Genomic DNA, 18,455 nt, shown 5'->3' on the forward strand with positions numbered 1-18,455 from the left:
AATAAATAATGTTCCTCACTTCCTTTACGAAATAAACCCACTTAAATGTTAACAAACGTTTCATAATAATTATTATTAGATTGAGGTTCACGATATCCATACTTCCAATGACTGTTACGAGGTGATAGACATTAGATATTATTTGATTTAAGAACATATTATATTGATTTATAAGAAATAAATATTTAACTAAATAGAATCTATAAATGAATATCCATCAAGAAAAAAATATTAACCTAAATAGAATCTATCAAAAAACAAAACCTTGGCTGACTTTGTTGCGGGCTCTTCTCGGACAATAGTGCATTTGGAAATTCGTAACTTTAGTTTTTTTTTCGAATTTAATTATCACCATTAAATCATGACATAACTTAACGTTTCAAAAATACTTGTAAACTAAGCCTAATGAAATAACTGAATTTTTAATTTTTAATGAAAAAAACCTAATCATGAAAATAATAATATCAAGTTGTTGAATTTGAAAATATGATTAGGTACCTGTATTCTATGTCTGTTAATAGAAAAGTGTAAATAAATAATGTATCATTTACAATGTTAATGAATAAAAGTTGTAAGTGAAAGACACCTACAAACTCGATAAGAAAGCTAGTAATAGCTCAACATAAGCGACTACTGTCTTAAGAAGGCCGAAAGAAATCGCTTGAAAAAGCTGAAGATGCCATGAATGGATGGAAAGTGAGCTGACGAGCAAGATACAGTAGCAGTTTCTGTTCACACGGCTCTATAGAAAACTTACATAGATATATGTAGGTACATAATGTGTAGAATGAGCATTCATTAAATAATGTTATTGTCATTATAGGTTTCCTCAAGTAAGGCCTCCAACGATTTTCAAGTCCAATCTTAGAGTACTTAACCGATGGGTAATACTAAAGGCGTAATATACGGTCTTATTTCTATTAAAACACTTGTGTTTATGTGAATATTTGAAACGACATTGATAAATACCAATATAAATGCAAATTCGAATAAGAAGGGAGGTACAACATAAAAGGTTGCATAAAAGTAAACACTATATCTTTATATCATTAATAGTAGTATATAATGCGACAGTAAGTTTGTTTGTTTGTTACGCTTTCACGCTTTAACTTCGAGCATATTTTAGGAGTACTATAGTTACCCTCGTAGAGTATTATAGTTACCATTGAAGGTACTACATATAGTGCACCTAGAAGTACAGAAAAAAATACAATACCTTCCATCTAGAAAACTTACTGCTCCCGAGGGATAGTGTATGGAAGCCGAGGGCAATATACCTATAGAAATTTCCGATAAGTCATTAAAATAATTACAATGGCACATAGTAAATAAAGTATTTTTCAGCCAATTCCTTCCAAAGGATAAGACCTTAATTAGACAACGACACTTATGTATGTAATTTTAATTACAACTATACCTATCTTTCCGAAATACTTAAAGCGGACTATTTTCGAGCCTACACACTACACACTAGTATTATATTCTACAGCTATTATTTGCTTAGTTGGATAAACAGGTTAGTATAAGTTATGTTTCAAAGACATGGCTTATATAGGCTATTAAAAAATAGATAATAAATAATAATAAGAAAAAAAATCGTGAAGATAACAAAGATTTGTCTGAACATGATAAAATTTAAAATTAAACTTGCAAATTAAGGAATTGAAAGAAGATATTCTATTTAAAAATCCGAAAAGCCGTTATAAGTTGCGGTTAATTGGTTAGTAATTAGAAGATAGTATTTATTCCTTGTATTAGACTTCAACGCGTGTATGCCGGGACCTCAAAATATGCACACTAGAATTATTAAAATAAAATCTCTTCCTGTCTTTTTATAGATGTTTTCTGCATGTCATCCTACTCTTTGTATCCACTTTTATATGATGAATTTTTAATCTTATATTGAAATAGAGACTTATTGTACCTTTAGGTTTTTCAAGTAAATAATATTTGGAATTTAAAATTTGCTATGTGCCATTTCTAATAGCATTTTACAGGCATCTTGGATACCTATTAAAAGTTTACATTTAATCAAATTACATATAAAATGTAAAGAATTTGATTAAATGTAAACTGGCGGAAAATTTACAGCATCTGTAACGTAACGTTCCAGATAATAAGTATTTATCTTTATAATATCGGAGTAAGTTTATCTGAAGAACGTTCGAATAAAATCACTTGCCTAATACTTATCTCTAATCTCACCAATCAATCAAAGCATACAATATTCTCGTACAGATAACTCTTGCATCACTTCATAAATAAATACTTTGAACAAACCTTTTGGTCCACAATACAGCGGTTGCAATTTCAACACGGGTACATTTCTCCAAGTTTTGAACAAATATAACTGAACATTGTTGATCAGCGTCTCATTTCACTGGCCTGTTATAATTCGTTGTTGGCACTAGTTCACTGTTCCAATGTAAAATAATATGAGTGTTATTGTAAACGATGATGTTGCGGTTCTAAAAGCAGATTCACAGTTGGGTTATGGCGACAAGAACGGACAGCTCCAACAGGGCTAACAGTGGGGAGCTCGCGACGTGCGTGCACTCAGTACCACGGCCGGACACGAATGGTAAAATAAAGGCTGTGGAAGAAAGTTCGACGTCACATACCACGCTAAAAGCCTTGCTCACCGATTTAATTGAAAGCTAATAAGTCATGTTAGTCGTGTAGCTAACTGTTGTTACGATTGAGTGTCAATGATGTGTCCTTGGTATTCAGATCTCCGTGCTTGCTGACTTTAACCACACTACGGTGCAGTTACTGAGGTAACATGTAGAAACAAAACCACGATAAACCACATCTGAACATATTTTATTATAATAGCACAACAACACTAAAACTAAATTACTTATCACATCATTACAGTTTGCTATCCTTTCACGTCCGATAAACCTTTTTAATAATGTTTATCAAAGATATGATGACTTCCAATTCTAAAATATCACCCAAAAATACAGCCTTCTAAAACATTCAAACCTCATACTTCGATCAAATATATATCTATAGTATTTACAATAAACATCTATGTAACATCGATTTTATCAATAATTCTCTAAAATACATCAATTTTTAACAACAATTTCTATGTTTAGGCTTTACTTATGGTTAATCTTTGCCTGCATTATACGATTCTCTGTGATCGCCTTCTCTTTAAAATTATGTACGTTATTCATTATGGCGCTGTGCAGATCTTTTGCATTTTTATTCGTACTGGTCAGTGGTCACTCTGCTTCTGACGATTTCTGCCACTATGATCCGTTCATAGTTCAGGGGCTTTGAGAGTCTCCCCATGTCATTTCTTTATGCGACCTGAGCGCCTACGTGGCTGCCGTATTCTACGTTTCCCTATCTACATATTATGTTATTAGTAAGTATGGTATAATCAGTTACTTCTGTATAAAACACATACAAGGACACCGTTTTATTGGCAACGAAATGGGACTTGTACATATTATTAAATGTGTAAAAGGTAAAAGGATAAAAATCTATATTTATCAAAATAAATTCATCCAAAAAAAGAAAATTAACAGGAATATTAAAGTTGGCTTATTTATTACTCTATTACCCTAAAATTGATAAAATACCTAAACGTCAATTCTAATTACTAATCAGATTTAATACAACAATATTCTATACGGTACCTACGTACCTACTTGGAATAATCGTCTGAATTGAATCTTAAACGTTCTCACCTAAAACATCAAAGTTTTTTGAGAAAATATTTCTCTATAGTATTATTTTTTTATGCAGCTTAAAAGTTAACATAAGTAAAATAAAAACAATTCTGCAATGCTTTATAAGCACTTAAAAATATTTATGTATGTAGATATATAAAATAAATTTATAATGAGAGACGTATAAGTATAAACATTATGATCTCTACCTATTCAACAGAACTTTTTAGTTGAATATTGTATACCTACAATCTACATAAATTTCATTTGCCTAATATAAAAAAACGATTCTCTTTTAATAGGATATTGAGAAAATATACATTGAGTACAAAATATTCAGAAATATGTATAATATTAAATTTTCTAGTCTCATGGATAGGTATTAACATCGTTAATTATTGTTTATTACCTTAAATGTAAACAAAATAAATTCACCGTAACAGGAACAACAAATACGTATAAGTAATGTGTAAACTATAAGTAATATCGCCTAATGTTGGCAAAACACAACATTTAAGGCTAATTTACATGAGGAGAGTTTCTAGGAATCAAATGACGATTTCTTGCTCGGCAATGTCTTAACGCCATAAATCAACGTACTTCTAATATTTGTGATGGGAGTATCAAAAGTAGTATCTATTATTATCGACTTCCTACACTCGTAAAACTTTGTTGTATGAGTTTCGCTATTTGATTGATTTCTTTAGCAGATTTATAGCAAAAATCTGTTTTTCGGGTATATACAATCAATAGAGACACGAATGCATAATATTTTAACCTTTAAGTCAAAAATTAGGAGTCTCATCTTTGACATTCGAGCATTTACTTGATTGATATGTAAGTGTTTGTACATCTATCTATATTATAATTATAACTTATAATAAAACTGTAACAGGTGTAATTCTATACATTGAAGTTATTTTCAAAATTATTGTTGCAGGGCATTATGTAGGTAATTGATATTGAATTGATACTGTCTGTCTGTCCCGTCTTTTTGTTGACCGGGCATCCTACTTATTGAACTCAAATGAAAGTCGCGAAAATAAAATCAGAACGGGGTAAAATAGGGGTCGAAAGTTTGCATGGAAAGTCCTTCATTTTTCAAGTGTCATTTGTAAAAATATGTACTACCCGAAAAATACTAAAAATAATGTAATGTAATAAATAAAAAAAGAGTTGAAAGTTTTTAAATAATAATCGTTCATGTACTGAGTTATATTTTATAAATGATTAGTGGATTATTTATTATATACGAAACACGCGAAAATATAAATAAAAGGTTGAAAGTTTATATATCGATTTTCACGCGGACGAAGTCGCTAATAGTAAATAAAAGTATGGTATACAGATTCTGCACAGATTTTAAAACTCTTCTTATGTAAGTTAGCTCTTATCCTAATAATACTGATTCTTAAAATTTCAAAAATATTTATGATCTAAAGTTAAAAGTTTCAATGGTGCTTAAAACAATACACAAGATTTTTTAAACTGTAGAAATACACATGTTTGCAGGTACAGTATAGGATTATGTATTCGCAAAACAAACTTTTAACCACAATTTAATTCCAGAAGTAAAATAATAAACAAACATCAAAAATTAAACATATCATCCAAAATATATTTTACAAAAACTTTTGCTTAGATTATTATAAACGTAATAATTCAGTCTATAGATTTTGTAAAACAATGTTTAACAGTGTCTAGAAAAGGTAAACGGCATTGAAGGCTTAGAATAGTTATACTAAAGCCTACAATTAAAATAAAAGAGAGACAAAAGTATGTTTTAATTTTTGAACGATTCTTGATAATGTTATTCAAATAAAACGGGATATTCGCAAAAAATAGACGGATCAATCAACATGTAATTGGACGTAAACGTACTACCTAGTAGGTAGATACAAAATTTGAGCATGGCACTATCCTATGAATACATAGTAAGTCATTCAGTCGAGACTATAATCAAGACTGAAATACAAAAAATACCTAAATATTACAGGATTGACCAAAAATACCTTTGTGGATAGTAGAAGGTTTGGACATTTTTCTAACAAGAATTACTTTTATTCAAAAACTGATACCCGTATACCCAGTAGCGGCAAAGCTTCGGTTCTCCAGTTATAATATAATAATATACAACTCAGGACAAGAACTCACATCAATACATGTTATTTCTGAATTATATATTATTAATTTATAACTGAATATTTACTCATATAGATATATGTAAATGTATCGTATATAGATTTAATGTCGAATTATTATTATTTACGTATTGATAGCATGCTTTCCTCAAATTTAAGATCCAGAAATAAACTAAATCCTCTTAAATAATAGTTTTTTTTTTTTTATAAAACCGAGACTAATTTTAAATATTTACGAATTTGAAAATTAAAGATTAATAGTTAACTTATTACTAAGATCTATAAAATCATCTTCTGTATTATCTGTTACTACCCTGTAATTTAGATTTTTTCTCTCGTCTTTAATAAAAATATAATTAAAAAGAATAGGTAGAGAATAATAAATATATTGTAATTAAATCTTTAATTGATTTTATCAATTAAATAAAATTATACAAATTGACTTTGTATGAGACGAAATTAATCATCTCTAAATTTTATCGAAAAGTTTAAAGTATAATAATTCTCTATGAAAAATATTTTTATATATTAGCACCACTAAGCATTATTTAGGGTTTTTAAATGAGTTAAATTATGAGACAACTCTTAGGTATAGTTATAATATAATTTATATACATATTATAAAAAAATAATCGCAACATTAAAAGTTTTATGGGATTGTAAAGAATTCTCAAGTTTAAATTTTATTATGGAGGTATGTCTTTCGGTCAGTAAAATTCTAACGTATAACCTTTCTCGGAGCCTGAAATATTTACTTTGATAAAAATAAGAACATTTCTGAATCATACGGAAAACCATAAATTGTACCTGAGCGAAATTTTAAAATAATTGGATAATGTGGCATGGCTTTGGAAAAATATATCAATTAGAAGTAGGCAATAAAATATAACAATAGTATTTATCTAAATTACTCAATTCCTTACCATTATCAGTAACTGAGCAAATAATATTCCAGGAAGAATATAGATACCTACATAATTTTTTTCTTGTTATCAGCTTCCATACATTGTTGTACAACATTTTTAAAGCAATGCGTCTAAAAATATAACCATATTACAAAAAGACTGCTCTTTCTTGACTTTAGTGTGGATATTGTTTGAAAATCATATCCCATCAACAAACATTTTATTATGTACAACTACTTTTAACAATCTAGATATTAAATTTTAATGACATTCTACATTCATAATATGTAAGAATAATTGATTTTGTTTTGAAATAATTAAGTGCCTTATCTGTAAGTTATTTGCATACGATGTATTTTTACAGGAGTTCATTTTCAAAATGAATCTTCAAAGCTGTTAAGCTCTTCCATCTTTTTTAATAGTTTCAGGCTTTGATTTTGTTTGTTTTGGAAAAACTGCATGCTTAGTACCATTAGCAGCCGATGAAGATGGAATCGATTTAGCACTTGGTGTTGTAAACTGTTTCACTTGTGCACTAGCCGTATTACTGACCAATGGTTTTTGAATTTGAGATTTTGATGTGGTTGCTGGAGTAGTAGACGTCAATGTTGAACCTATTTTCGTTTTAGAAGTTGATACAATATACGAAGGAAGTGTTGAATTAACTGTTGTTACAGGACATTTAAGTGATTGATCTGTTTTTACAGACTGTGAAGAACTAGATGAAGATGATAAAGTGTCTGGTTTCATACTAACTGGTATAGCACTAAATTTGGTACTTGTCGAAGCACCACCGGATGTGGGCTTTATCGCTGCTGTAGTTGACACTTTGTTGTCTTTAACATCAGGTGCTGCAATTGAAGATTTTCTTACAAGCTTCGGGACCTCTTTACTAACACCAGATAATGTGGACTTTATGCTACCTGATTCTGAAATAGATTTTACTTTAGATGTTGATGCTGATATTGTACTAGGGATACCTTTAATTTCTGTTGATTGTACCTTTGTTGTACAAACATCTTTCGTAGATTTTTTATAAAGATCCTTAGTATCTATTGGCACAGTAGTACGTGCAGAATGTTCGCTTTTATGAACTAGTGGAGGTAAAGATACTTTTACTGTTTTTATACAGACATTATTTTCAGCCTCCTTTTCATGACTTTGTGTATCTGATATAGGAATGATGTTAACAGAATCATATGTAGATACAGACGGTGTTTTATTTTGGTGTTGTATTTTTTTGTTACTAGAATCAGAAGAGTTTGTAACAAGTTCGTTATCTTTTGAAATAATAACAGTTCTATCTAATAGGTGACCTGGTGATTTTAAATCTTTTGCATCTAGATTTTGTGTGTCCGAGGTTGTTGGTGCAATTTTATTGTCTAAATTATCTAGCGCAGGTAATTTTTCGTCTAATTTATCTATAGGACTATGTTTTTCAGATTTGTTTTTACTATTCGCGACAGGTTTAATTATTTCTATTGATTGCTTGATTGAATCTGGTATGGTTATTTTATTTACGGTAGGAAGCATATCTTTATCAGATTGCTGCTTTAAAATGTCATTACCGACCGATTGAGGTTTACTGACTGTATTCAACATATGACTAACGTTAACATTCTTACTAAGAAAGTTCACAGAACAATCTGAAGATACCGTTGCCAAAGGTTTGTTTTTCATGGTTTGACTTGAATGTGCTATATCTGATTTAGGAAAATAAAGTGTTACTGGTGGTGAAAACGCTTTATCTTTACAAGGTTGTAATACGTTACTTTCTGCTTTTCCTGGCAAAGTTATATTCTTTGTTTCAGCATTACTTACAACTCCAGCTTTTACTATGTTGCCTTCAATTGTTGATAGTATTGGTACTGGAGTAACCTGTACGGGCTCCATTGGTTTGGTTTTAGTATCTGTATGAATTTTAGCAGTCGTGAAAATAAGTGGACTTGGACTATATCTGCCACTTTTGCTAGAGTCAATTTCAACAAGAATTGAATTTTTAGTAGTTATCAACCCTGTGGACACGTCGAAAGTACTAAATATATTTGTATTCATATGATTGTGAATGGCAGCAGCTTCGCAGGTATAAGACGTAGACATTGAGCTATCTTTCATATTGTTTGTGATCACATTACTAGTTGAGCTTACAAGCAAAGGTACGGAGCTTTTATCTGCATAACCGTCTGTAACTTTATTATCCTTTTCGTGAACAGTCTTTTCAGTCTTAGTTTTATTTAATAAATATTTGGCACTTCTATTGGCAATTTCTATTTTTTCTTTTTCTGTTTGTAGCAATGGTTCTATTATACCGTCATCAGATTCGTGACTAAAATTTTGAACTTTTCGTTTTATAGAACTTTTCTTTAGTTTATTAAAATTGGTCGCAGATTTCTTTTCATTGTCTATTCCACTGGTTATAGAACTAGTGTCAGCGCCGTCGTGAGAAGTCTGCAAAAAAAGCTACATTATAGTAACATACCAGTCAAAGAATATCGTATAAAAACCCATTTGATCGTTTCGGAGATTAGTTTCGACAAACAGACAACCAGGATAAAAACTCCCAATCACTAACTATTTATGTGTTCCAAATCCTCGAACTTAAGCCCGCCAACGTATCGTATCGTATATATCGTATTGGAGCAGCGTGGTGCATCAAAGCTTCATATCCCTTCATAAGTCAAGCCTTGTTCGTTATCAACCCATATTCAGCTCACTGCTGAGCTCGAGTCTCCTCTCAGAATGGGGGGTTAGGCCAATAGGCAGACTTCACACACGCAGAGAATTAAAAAGATTCTCTGGTATGTAGGTTTCCTCACGATGTTTTCCTTCACCGTTTGAGACACGTGATATTTAATTTCCTAAAAATCACACAACTGAAAAGTTGGAGGTGCATGCCCCAGACCGGATTCGAACCCACACCCTCCGGCATCAGAGGCAGAGGTCATATCCACTGGGCTATCATGGCTCAAGCCTTGTAGCGGGCCGTTAAAATAGGCTGATAATATAACCTTCCGCATAGCAATGAGCGGGTGGGCGTGCGGGGGTCAAGCGCCCCGCTCGCGCAGCACGGGGCGGCCGTGCAGCAGCAGGACCGGCGGCGACAGCTCCGTCTCGGTGCGCAGCACGGCGCTGCACGCGGCCGCCGACGGGCCCCACTCCTCCGTGGGCCGGGCCAGCATGCGAGCTTTCTGCAAAGTTCAACACAGGTTATACAAGTACAGTGGAAAGCAATCCTAATGAAGTCTCCCAAATAAGGCGCAGGTGTCTTTAATACCATAACCTTACAATTAAGTAACTCACTGGACTCCCTGTAACAACAGCCATTAGAAAAGCTGAGGACCGGACTGTGTGGAGGGGAATTGTTAACAACGCATCAAAGGGACTGCAGTGCGGACACGATTGAAGACTTCAGCAATGAAGAATGCGACCAAGAAGAGAAGAGTCCCTAATACGCGCAGGTAAATAATTAAATACCTAATACATTAAGTATGCAACAGAACAGAAAACGCTATGCGCGCGGGGTCATGGTATTCTGTCATGTCTTCATGTCGTTGAAGCGACGTTTCAACGGAGTTCCATTGCTGCGACGAACAGTATGTCGATCCATTGTTGAGACTGTTTGGGTTGGGTTTGCAAAGCGTTGATCTGTTGGGACGACACAATGCAACGCAATGAGCATCCTAGTCCACCTACGACTCCGATACGTATACTTTTCAACACTCACGCAGTCTCTAATATTCGAAGTCAAAAATCGCGGTATTGATGGAAATCTAGCCCATGATTCTCGGGCTAACGCGGCCCGAGCGCCTTTCCACTTGGTCACAGTCTACGCATGGGTAAAACCACCAATTTCCCAACTCCGGGCTGCTACTAAGATTTTTCGAAAGAAAAATCTAGAACTCATAATCTTAAAATTCAAAGACTATATATATATGTATATGAACTCTTATTAATAAAGAAAATTAAGTAATTAGTGTATGAAACTGTATTTTTTATAGACTTCAAAAGTTGTCATATCATTGTGTTGCGTTAGACAATACTCAGTAGGCATAATATATCTACTTATAACATTTTATTCACAACGGGCAATTGTTAATACTACAAAAGTTAGTCGAAGAGATTTCAAAATTAATCGCTCTATTTAACATCAATTTACTAACAGATAAGAAGGTACCAACATAGAGGGTTGCTCAACGATTTGTTTGAAACGCAGTTACTACTTACTTATTTCTTAATACTTACCGTATGTAAATACAAGTTAAAGTAGGGAATTGAAATCTGTACCAATCTTTTAACAAATTATTTCTATGGTATTAAGAAACTAACCACCATAGAATGGTAGGAATAATGAACAGTGGAATGGATATAAACCCCTAATCCATCTGTACTAATATTATAAATAAAGGTTAAGTTTGTGGTATTGTAGGGAGTAATTTTTTGGATCTACTAACCGATTTTGAAATTAATTTGCCACTAGAAAGCTACGTTATTTGTGAGTGTCATGACTATATTTAATATTATTCGCAGGATGTCAGCTAGTATCTTATAACGAGGGAGACTCAGGCGGTTATATAGGCTGATACCTACATTATATGACAACCGTAAGTAGACTTTGACGAACTTGCTTTATAACAAAAAAGTTCTGAATGTGATTCTTAGTTCTAAACAATTTAGGATCTTATATAGCAGTCTAGATACCACCATACAGCCAAAGAAGTCCCCTAATCACTGTAACTTTATAGTAAGATGCGACATATACAACCAATCAGGGATATTCAATAAACTGTATTAAGGTACTCTAGTAAATTAATGATCTGCGTACTTTTTCACTTAAAATCAGTGAGATTACAATTAAACACAGGTGTTAAACTTTACATACCTGTAACTTCACCGGCAACCATACCCTTCAGACTAGCATGATGATACTTTCCCTAATGATGAGCTGTGGTGTTTCTATCTAGAAGACTTCGTAATATGATTGTCGTAATAGTTACCTCCATAATAGTAAGGTCATCGGGTCCGCTACATATCTGGTCGACGGCCATTAACACGACAACGACAATCGGCAGCACACCCAACGTCCAGCCAACTGCGTCCGCCCACATCGGATACACGTACTGACCATACGATGCTGGCTTATATTCGATCCAGTTGAACACCAAAATAAACTGGAAACATCAAAACTTACTAACACACACACACACACTCATAGGTACCTACTTTTTCACAGTTAGTACAAACCTACCCTACCGTTCTAAGAAATTCATTCTTAGAAACTTTAAGGCAAAGAACAAAAGTTTAGAAAAATCACATGAAATCGCCCTCTGAAATCCCCTCTTAAAATTAAAATGTCCATGCTCATTGCGATCATTTTGAAGGCGGTATCAAGGTAGTGCTATGTTAATTAAAGCCGTTTCTGAAAGAAGTGTCTGAAAATCTTAAACCTTTATGATTTAAACGGCTTCGGTCTTCGAGTAATCAGTGAACATACATAAAAAAAGATTCCGACGAATTGATAACCTCCTCCTTTTTTGAAGTCGGTTAAAAAGGAAATTACTAACTTTAGCTTGTTAGTAATACTTAGGACGAGTAGTTTGGGCTGCCTAGATATTTCAATCAAAGACCTTGAATAGATTCACGGTTCAGGGTCCAGATGCGGACTCAAAAACTTAACGTCTTGGGTTCGAACCTTAGTTGAACTACTGATGTATCTACTTAATACTCCTATCTCCTGTGTAACATAACAAATTTCTAAATTCTATTTATGATTATGATACAGAATATCGCGTACCACTAAAGCAGCTGGTGTGATAAGCCGCCACATTGCGCTCCAAAATATAACCCAGAGTTTCGACTGTTTTCCGATCATCCGCTGTATATCGCGACAGAACTTCTCCGCGCCGTATATCCAGGCGATCAATATACATTCGCCGATAGCAATGATGAGAACTGACCAATTCGCTGCATATTTGTCCATCAGTTGTAACCAATACATTCCGCTCTGAAAACCAAGAATAGAATTAACATTCCATTAAAATTTAAAAGAAAAGAATATTGTGACACAAAAATCCTTACGTTAGTCGTGAAAATCAGACCACCGATGTAGCCAAAAACAGCAACTGTTAAAACCACCCAGACTTTCTTCTGGCGAAACGAAGGAAATCTATCCAATATAGCCGTTGTTACTGTCTCCATGAGCGCAAACTAAAAACATATGGGTAGGTAATTTTATCTAGAAAAAAATCATGGTTCATGCGAAATTTGCGAAATGAGGTATACCGGTTGGCTTACTAAGAATACATTAAGTTCCAAATAACCATTAGTAGTAAATATTAATTTATTTAATAAAAATACGTAGAGAAATAACGGGACCTATCTTTTATGTAATTAAATAGTACTTACTGAGGAATTCATAACCAAAATTATCGTTGTTTACAAGAATGAAATTTCCTGTATATTATTTATTTTATTAAAATTTATCATGAATAAACATAACATACCTGTGAATCAAGTCCTAAAGTTAACAGCATGACAAAGAACAGTATGGACCAAAGAGGTGAAACTGGTAATCTAGTTACCACTTCGGGATAGACTATGAAAGCAAGTCCAGCTCCTTGATCCACCACTCTGTCAACGCTCACTTCCAACTCATGGGCTAAGAACCCGATTACCGAGAAAATTACCAGACCAGCGAAAAATGACGTCGCTATATTGGATACAGCAACTATAAGTGAATCGCTGTAAAAAAAAATGTTTTGTTATGTATCATATTCAATAAATAATACATATTATCTTGAAACCAGTGTTATAAAGACTTACATATAACAGTTATTAGAGAACTTATTGTAAGAAGAAAGTGTAATAAGTCCTCCCCAAGCTGGACTTAACGCAAAAAATATTTGTACGGCGGCGTCACCCCACACCTTAAAAACAGAATTTAGTAATTTATTTCATAGTACATCGAAAATAAATGCAAAACATAAAGGATTATAAGAAGAAAGAATTACATACTTGTAAAGAACACAGAACTACGAGAACAATTAAAAATTTTACTGGGGGGATAAAAGAAGAACATTAGAACACAAAACACCAAGCTTACAAATGTTTTTCTGTTTGTCTGATCGCGCCGCTAATATCCACATCTAATCATAGAATATTCAATGCGGTTTTAAAATTTAGAACAACTTATGAAGGTATACAAGGGCTTTGATTGACACGACACGATTGAATATCAGAAAAAATGTGAAAACATAATTTCTCGCGTCGGGCATCCACTAATATCTACGAAATAAGATAAAAAATATATAAAAATACCTGAGCATTCGCAAGCCGACTGAAATCTGGTGTTAGATAAAACAGAATTCCTGTTGAAGCTCCCGGCAATGTCACACCACGAAAAAATAGAATCACCAACACCACGTAAGGAAACAAGGCAGTAAAATAAACCACCTGAAAAAAAAGTAGTGTTACTAAATTCAGGCACCCGAACCGATAAAGCGATTTCAATTTGGTTTTTTATTTTAAACGTTCTTAGACATGTTTGATGAAAATCGGTTGAGCCGTGAGAAATTTGGAACAAGGAAGTCCGATTGTTTTTATTGGAATAAAAATAAACAATTTTCTTTGATCCGGCTGACATATGATGATAGAAAGAATTTCTGGCATAAAAGTCTATAATCTTGATAATTTTATGACCTTCGGCGGTTTTTCAAGCCCTCAATTACAATAACGCCTAATGGTAATCGATGATGAAGTTTGCGGTGGAACGCACTTGCCTAGAAGCTAAGAAGGTATCCGTATTACGTAACAAATATTACTTAAAGTACATACCTTTCCCGACGACTGTACTCCTTTACATAAACAGAGGAATACGATAAGCCAGGCTGCAAACAAACAAGCAGCCATACCCCAACGGATTTGACCGGTTTCTTCAATTCCAGATGACAGTCCGAGTACTTGGTTACTATAACAAATAATGCACTTTACTATTTGCCTAAGTACCTCTTCAAGACGTTGATAGATCTCGTAAAGATGTTATTTACGTGACAAATAGAACTAGGTAACACTCATATATATCTCACGAGTAGATCAACAGAGTGAGAATTCAACGACAGAGTTTAGTTAGCATTTTTCCTTTGACGTTAACTCTCTTCCTTATCTACCTTCTCGTAGATTTTAGCATTTAAATATGATCACATACATAATATATTCCCGCTAACTGCTTACAAAGTTTTAGCGACCATACATTTACATGGACATCATCATCAGCCTGTATCCGTCCACTGCTGGACATAGGTCTTTCCAAGAGGGCGAATTCTTCTATCAGCCGAATTATTCATTATCAATAGACGTGCATTGTTGCAGCGTCGTCCAGATACGAGTATTTCTACACCTTAAATTATAGTGCCAATCGACCTGGCATTTTTATTCACCCTCGAATTCAGCTTGTTCAGAAGTGGGATGGGTCTGTAATTTTTCAGTAAGTATTTGTCTCCTTTTTTGAAAAAGTGTAACACTCCTGCTCCACTTTTTTGGTATCGTGTCAGTTGTAACGACGATATGAAAAAGGCGTGTCATTTACAATAGGAGTTCCTCATGCTAGCAGGAGCTCTACAGTGATAGCGTCGTCACCTGGCGTTCTGGTGTACATGGACATAAGTTTATAAAACTTACGTGAAGTATTCTTCAGCAGGCGGTTTGCGTATAGCTACATCTGCTAGAGCAGTGATGTTATTTAGCAAGACGTAGCTATGATTCAAACATTGTCGCAAGTAGTATGTCCCGTTGCTTGCCTCGCATTTGTCAGCAGCTTCGTATGAGTAACAATCTACAAAAATAAACACGTCTTGTAACTCGTAATACCTAATAAAATAGTGTTAATGAGTGGGCCCACCACGTAATAGATACTCTAACGGCGTGTATTTTTCCTAATATAAATGGGTTCACTCTTGGCACGCTTTGTTCCATAAAGTTCCATTGCAATCAATCCCAAAAAAGGTATATAATTAGAAACAAACACATAATATCAAGTCTGGGCAACATGTGTATTCTGTGCCTTTAACTAAGGTAAATTAAATTATCTACTGAAAAGATTTTTTAACTTGTATCAAAATAAATGGAACACTTACATTTCGTACTCCAATCAGCGTCGCAATTCTGCCATGGCAACTGATAAAAGATGCTTGCAAATGAGACCACCATGTAGTATATAGTCCAAGCAATAATGAGATTATAGTACAACATGACAATACTGGAGACGATCACCATTCCGTAGCCGAGGCCCCGGAATAGAGGACAGAATCTGTTGTAGACAGCGACGGGCCCCAACGCAGCGTATTGGCCAAAAGACAGCTCCATAAACATTAACGGAAGTCCCGCAATAATGAGCATTATCGTAAAAGGTATTAGAAATGCACCTGAAAATTTATTGAATTGTTTTATTTAATGTTAGGCTTGCGCTTGACTACAATCATGCCTTGTGGTAATTAATTATGACATCTAAGTGAGAGCACGCTCACCTAAAAGATGCCTATTCACTCTTGCTCTTGTAGATGCACAAATCATACGTGTCACGAAACACAAACGCCGAAAGGGCATTTCGCATCATATAGCTATTCTAATTTGAAACGTCGTTGTTAAACAATTAGAGTGAGTCGGCTGGATGTTGTCAACAATAAAAGGATGCCGATATTCGCGTCTCGATGTTCTATGGTATAATGGAGATGAAGGAATTCGTTCCTGAGTGCATAATAAAATATCACCTAAATTCAGAAAAATACCGAAAGACTAGCGACGTTACTTCGATGTAAAAGTCTTTGCAGTATCATCCGTATCAAACGATTAAACCACCCATTAGTCATATAGCGTGACGAACTGGTTTGTATAATTTTTTTAACCAATTTAAAATCGACTTAATTTTGTGAAAGGATGTCTTGAAAGCAGTACAATGGTGGCAGCAGCATGCATTTATTGAATCGATCTTGATTGGTGTTCCCAGGTTAGTAATTTGTTTTAGTCAAATTCAATTTAACAGAAACTTGACAGAAGAATTTAGAGCATGTGTTTGTTAAAGATAACTTAAAGGTATCTACTTCTGCTTTAAAGCCAAGTTAAAGGTACTTCGAGGTAACTTAAAGGTACTTCTGGAAAAGCCAAAATATGAACTCTGTACATACCTCCTCCATTATTGTAGCACAGATAAGGAAACCGCCAGACGTTTCCCAGGCCGACGCTATATCCTAGCAGCGACAAGAGAAAGTCAAATCGGCCAGTCCAATTCCCGCGTTCAGGCTCTGATTCCTCGGCCGTCGACTCTCTAGCGAGCTCATCCTTACTCTGTTTTAAAAAACCAACATAATACTTATTGGAATAGTAACTGTATTTAATAAATAATAATATACCCAGAGACGGTTTTCTAATGACGTATTGGTAAAATATTAACACCAACTACCTCAATAAACCACCCAAAATACATGATCAATACTCACATCTGAGTAATTTATATCCATGGTGGCTATGTTTTTCGTCACCGCGGGAATAGGTGTTTTAGATTTCTTATCAGACTTCATTATATTGTAGAGAGAGAGCTATTTCGTTAAAATTCTCAGCATTGCCATTTTATCGATAATCACTTGAACACCGATTGCACGGGGAGCACTAAACATCGAACATACATCATATTATTACACTCCTCTTACTTTCAGAAAATACTGATACACCTATCGGTTTACAGCGTCATTTTAAACATAGCGAGTTACGCATTTCCGAGACCGTTTACTTCATTTAATTACAGGGAAATAAAACATACAAATATCGAATTAAAGGAACATTAAATTGGAAAACACGAAACGCAGGAACGCGCAGATGTCAACTTTCGCATCGACCGAACTCTGAATGAACATCTAGGTCAATATCAAACCTCCTCCACCGCACCCTCTTCACCGCCCCGAGGGACGTTCTCTCCCAGACGAAAATCATATGGAAATATCCTACCCTTGCATAACAATGAGAACGAGGTCTCCGTGCTTAATTGTCGACGGGCATGAATTAAAATCCCCGTAAAAATACTGGACGTTAGCGTGTACCTACTAATACCTGCTTTTAATAACAAATAATCATATTTATTTTGCACGATATAATATTTAGAACGTTTTTGGTAGTATACATAACTAGCAGACGCCGCGCGGTTTTACCCGCGTGGTTCCCATTCCTGTAGGAATACGGGGATAAAATGTGTATCATTTAACACTCGGGGATAGTGTAGCTTCCCTACAGTAAAAGAATTTTTCAAATCGGTAATCAGTAGTTTCAGAGTCTATTCAATGCAAACAGTCAAATCTTTCCTTTTTATAATATTAGTAGGTATAACTGTTTTACTAAACAAAATAAATTATGGAAAGGCTTTAGTTGGCATTGCCTTAATTTATCCGGTTTTCATTTACACATAATATTTTGTAGCTTATAAGCATTCAAAGTGAAATAGTATTGAATCAGCTTGCACGATTGCATAGGCGGCAATACGGGTATAGGGAGCAGGCAAAGGCGGGCGGCGCGGAAGGTCGCGGGAAATGGAACGACGGCGTATTGATCAACCGCCCGCGCCTTTTGGCCCTGTTGCCCACAGCCCACGCTCAAACATATAACTACCTATACACAGCTAACGCTTAGATTCTAAATAATAATAAAATAAAAAGGAAAAAGTAATACTTGAACCTTGCTCACGA

The 18,455-nt window shown here is 34.2% G+C and overlaps 2 protein-coding genes across 5 annotated transcripts in view; both read right to left on the bottom strand.

Annotated features, from left to right (window-relative positions):
* Nucleotides 1–2,588, bottom strand: part of LOC112055966 (uncharacterized) — a 55,701-nt gene extending 53,113 nt beyond the window's left edge. For all 3 annotated transcript variants that reach the window (XM_024096273.2, XM_024096272.2, XM_052882211.1), the window contains exon 1: nt 2,281–2,588. The gene's annotated coding sequence lies outside the window, so the exon portion shown is untranslated. The remainder of the gene's footprint in view (nt 1–2,280) is intronic.
* Nucleotides 2,589–2,807: 219 nt separating this feature from the next.
* On the bottom strand, nt 2,808–17,684 carry LOC112053952 (sodium- and chloride-dependent glycine transporter 1-like). Of its 2 annotated transcripts, XM_024093587.2 has the most exons (13): nt 17,220–17,684; nt 16,908–17,067; nt 15,861–16,148; nt 15,406–15,559; nt 14,563–14,695; nt 14,047–14,181; nt 13,552–13,655; nt 13,233–13,470; nt 12,808–12,936; nt 12,524–12,733; nt 11,727–11,900; nt 9,741–9,920; nt 9,052–9,180 (listed from the first exon to the last, which is right to left on the bottom strand). In XM_024093587.2, exons 1-12 carry the CDS (start codon nt 17,298–17,300, stop codon nt 9,777–9,779), a joined length of 1,950 nt encoding a protein of 649 aa, XP_023949355.1. In that variant the 5' UTR covers nt 17,301–17,684; the 3' UTR covers nt 9,052–9,180; nt 9,741–9,776. The 2 variants fall into 2 exon arrangements, with proteins under 2 accessions (XP_023949354.2, XP_023949355.1); XM_024093586.2 differs by lacking the exons at nt 11,727–11,900; nt 12,524–12,733; nt 12,808–12,936; ... (6 more) ...; nt 16,908–17,067; nt 17,220–17,684 and having other exon boundaries at nt 2,808–9,180; nt 9,741–9,881.
* Nucleotides 17,685–18,455: the final 771 nt, after the last annotated feature.

This window comes from Bicyclus anynana, chromosome 6 (genome assembly GCF_947172395.1).
Source record: "Bicyclus anynana chromosome 6, ilBicAnyn1.1, whole genome shotgun sequence".
Classification (NCBI taxonomy): Eukaryota; Metazoa; Arthropoda; class Insecta; order Lepidoptera; family Nymphalidae; genus Bicyclus; species Bicyclus anynana.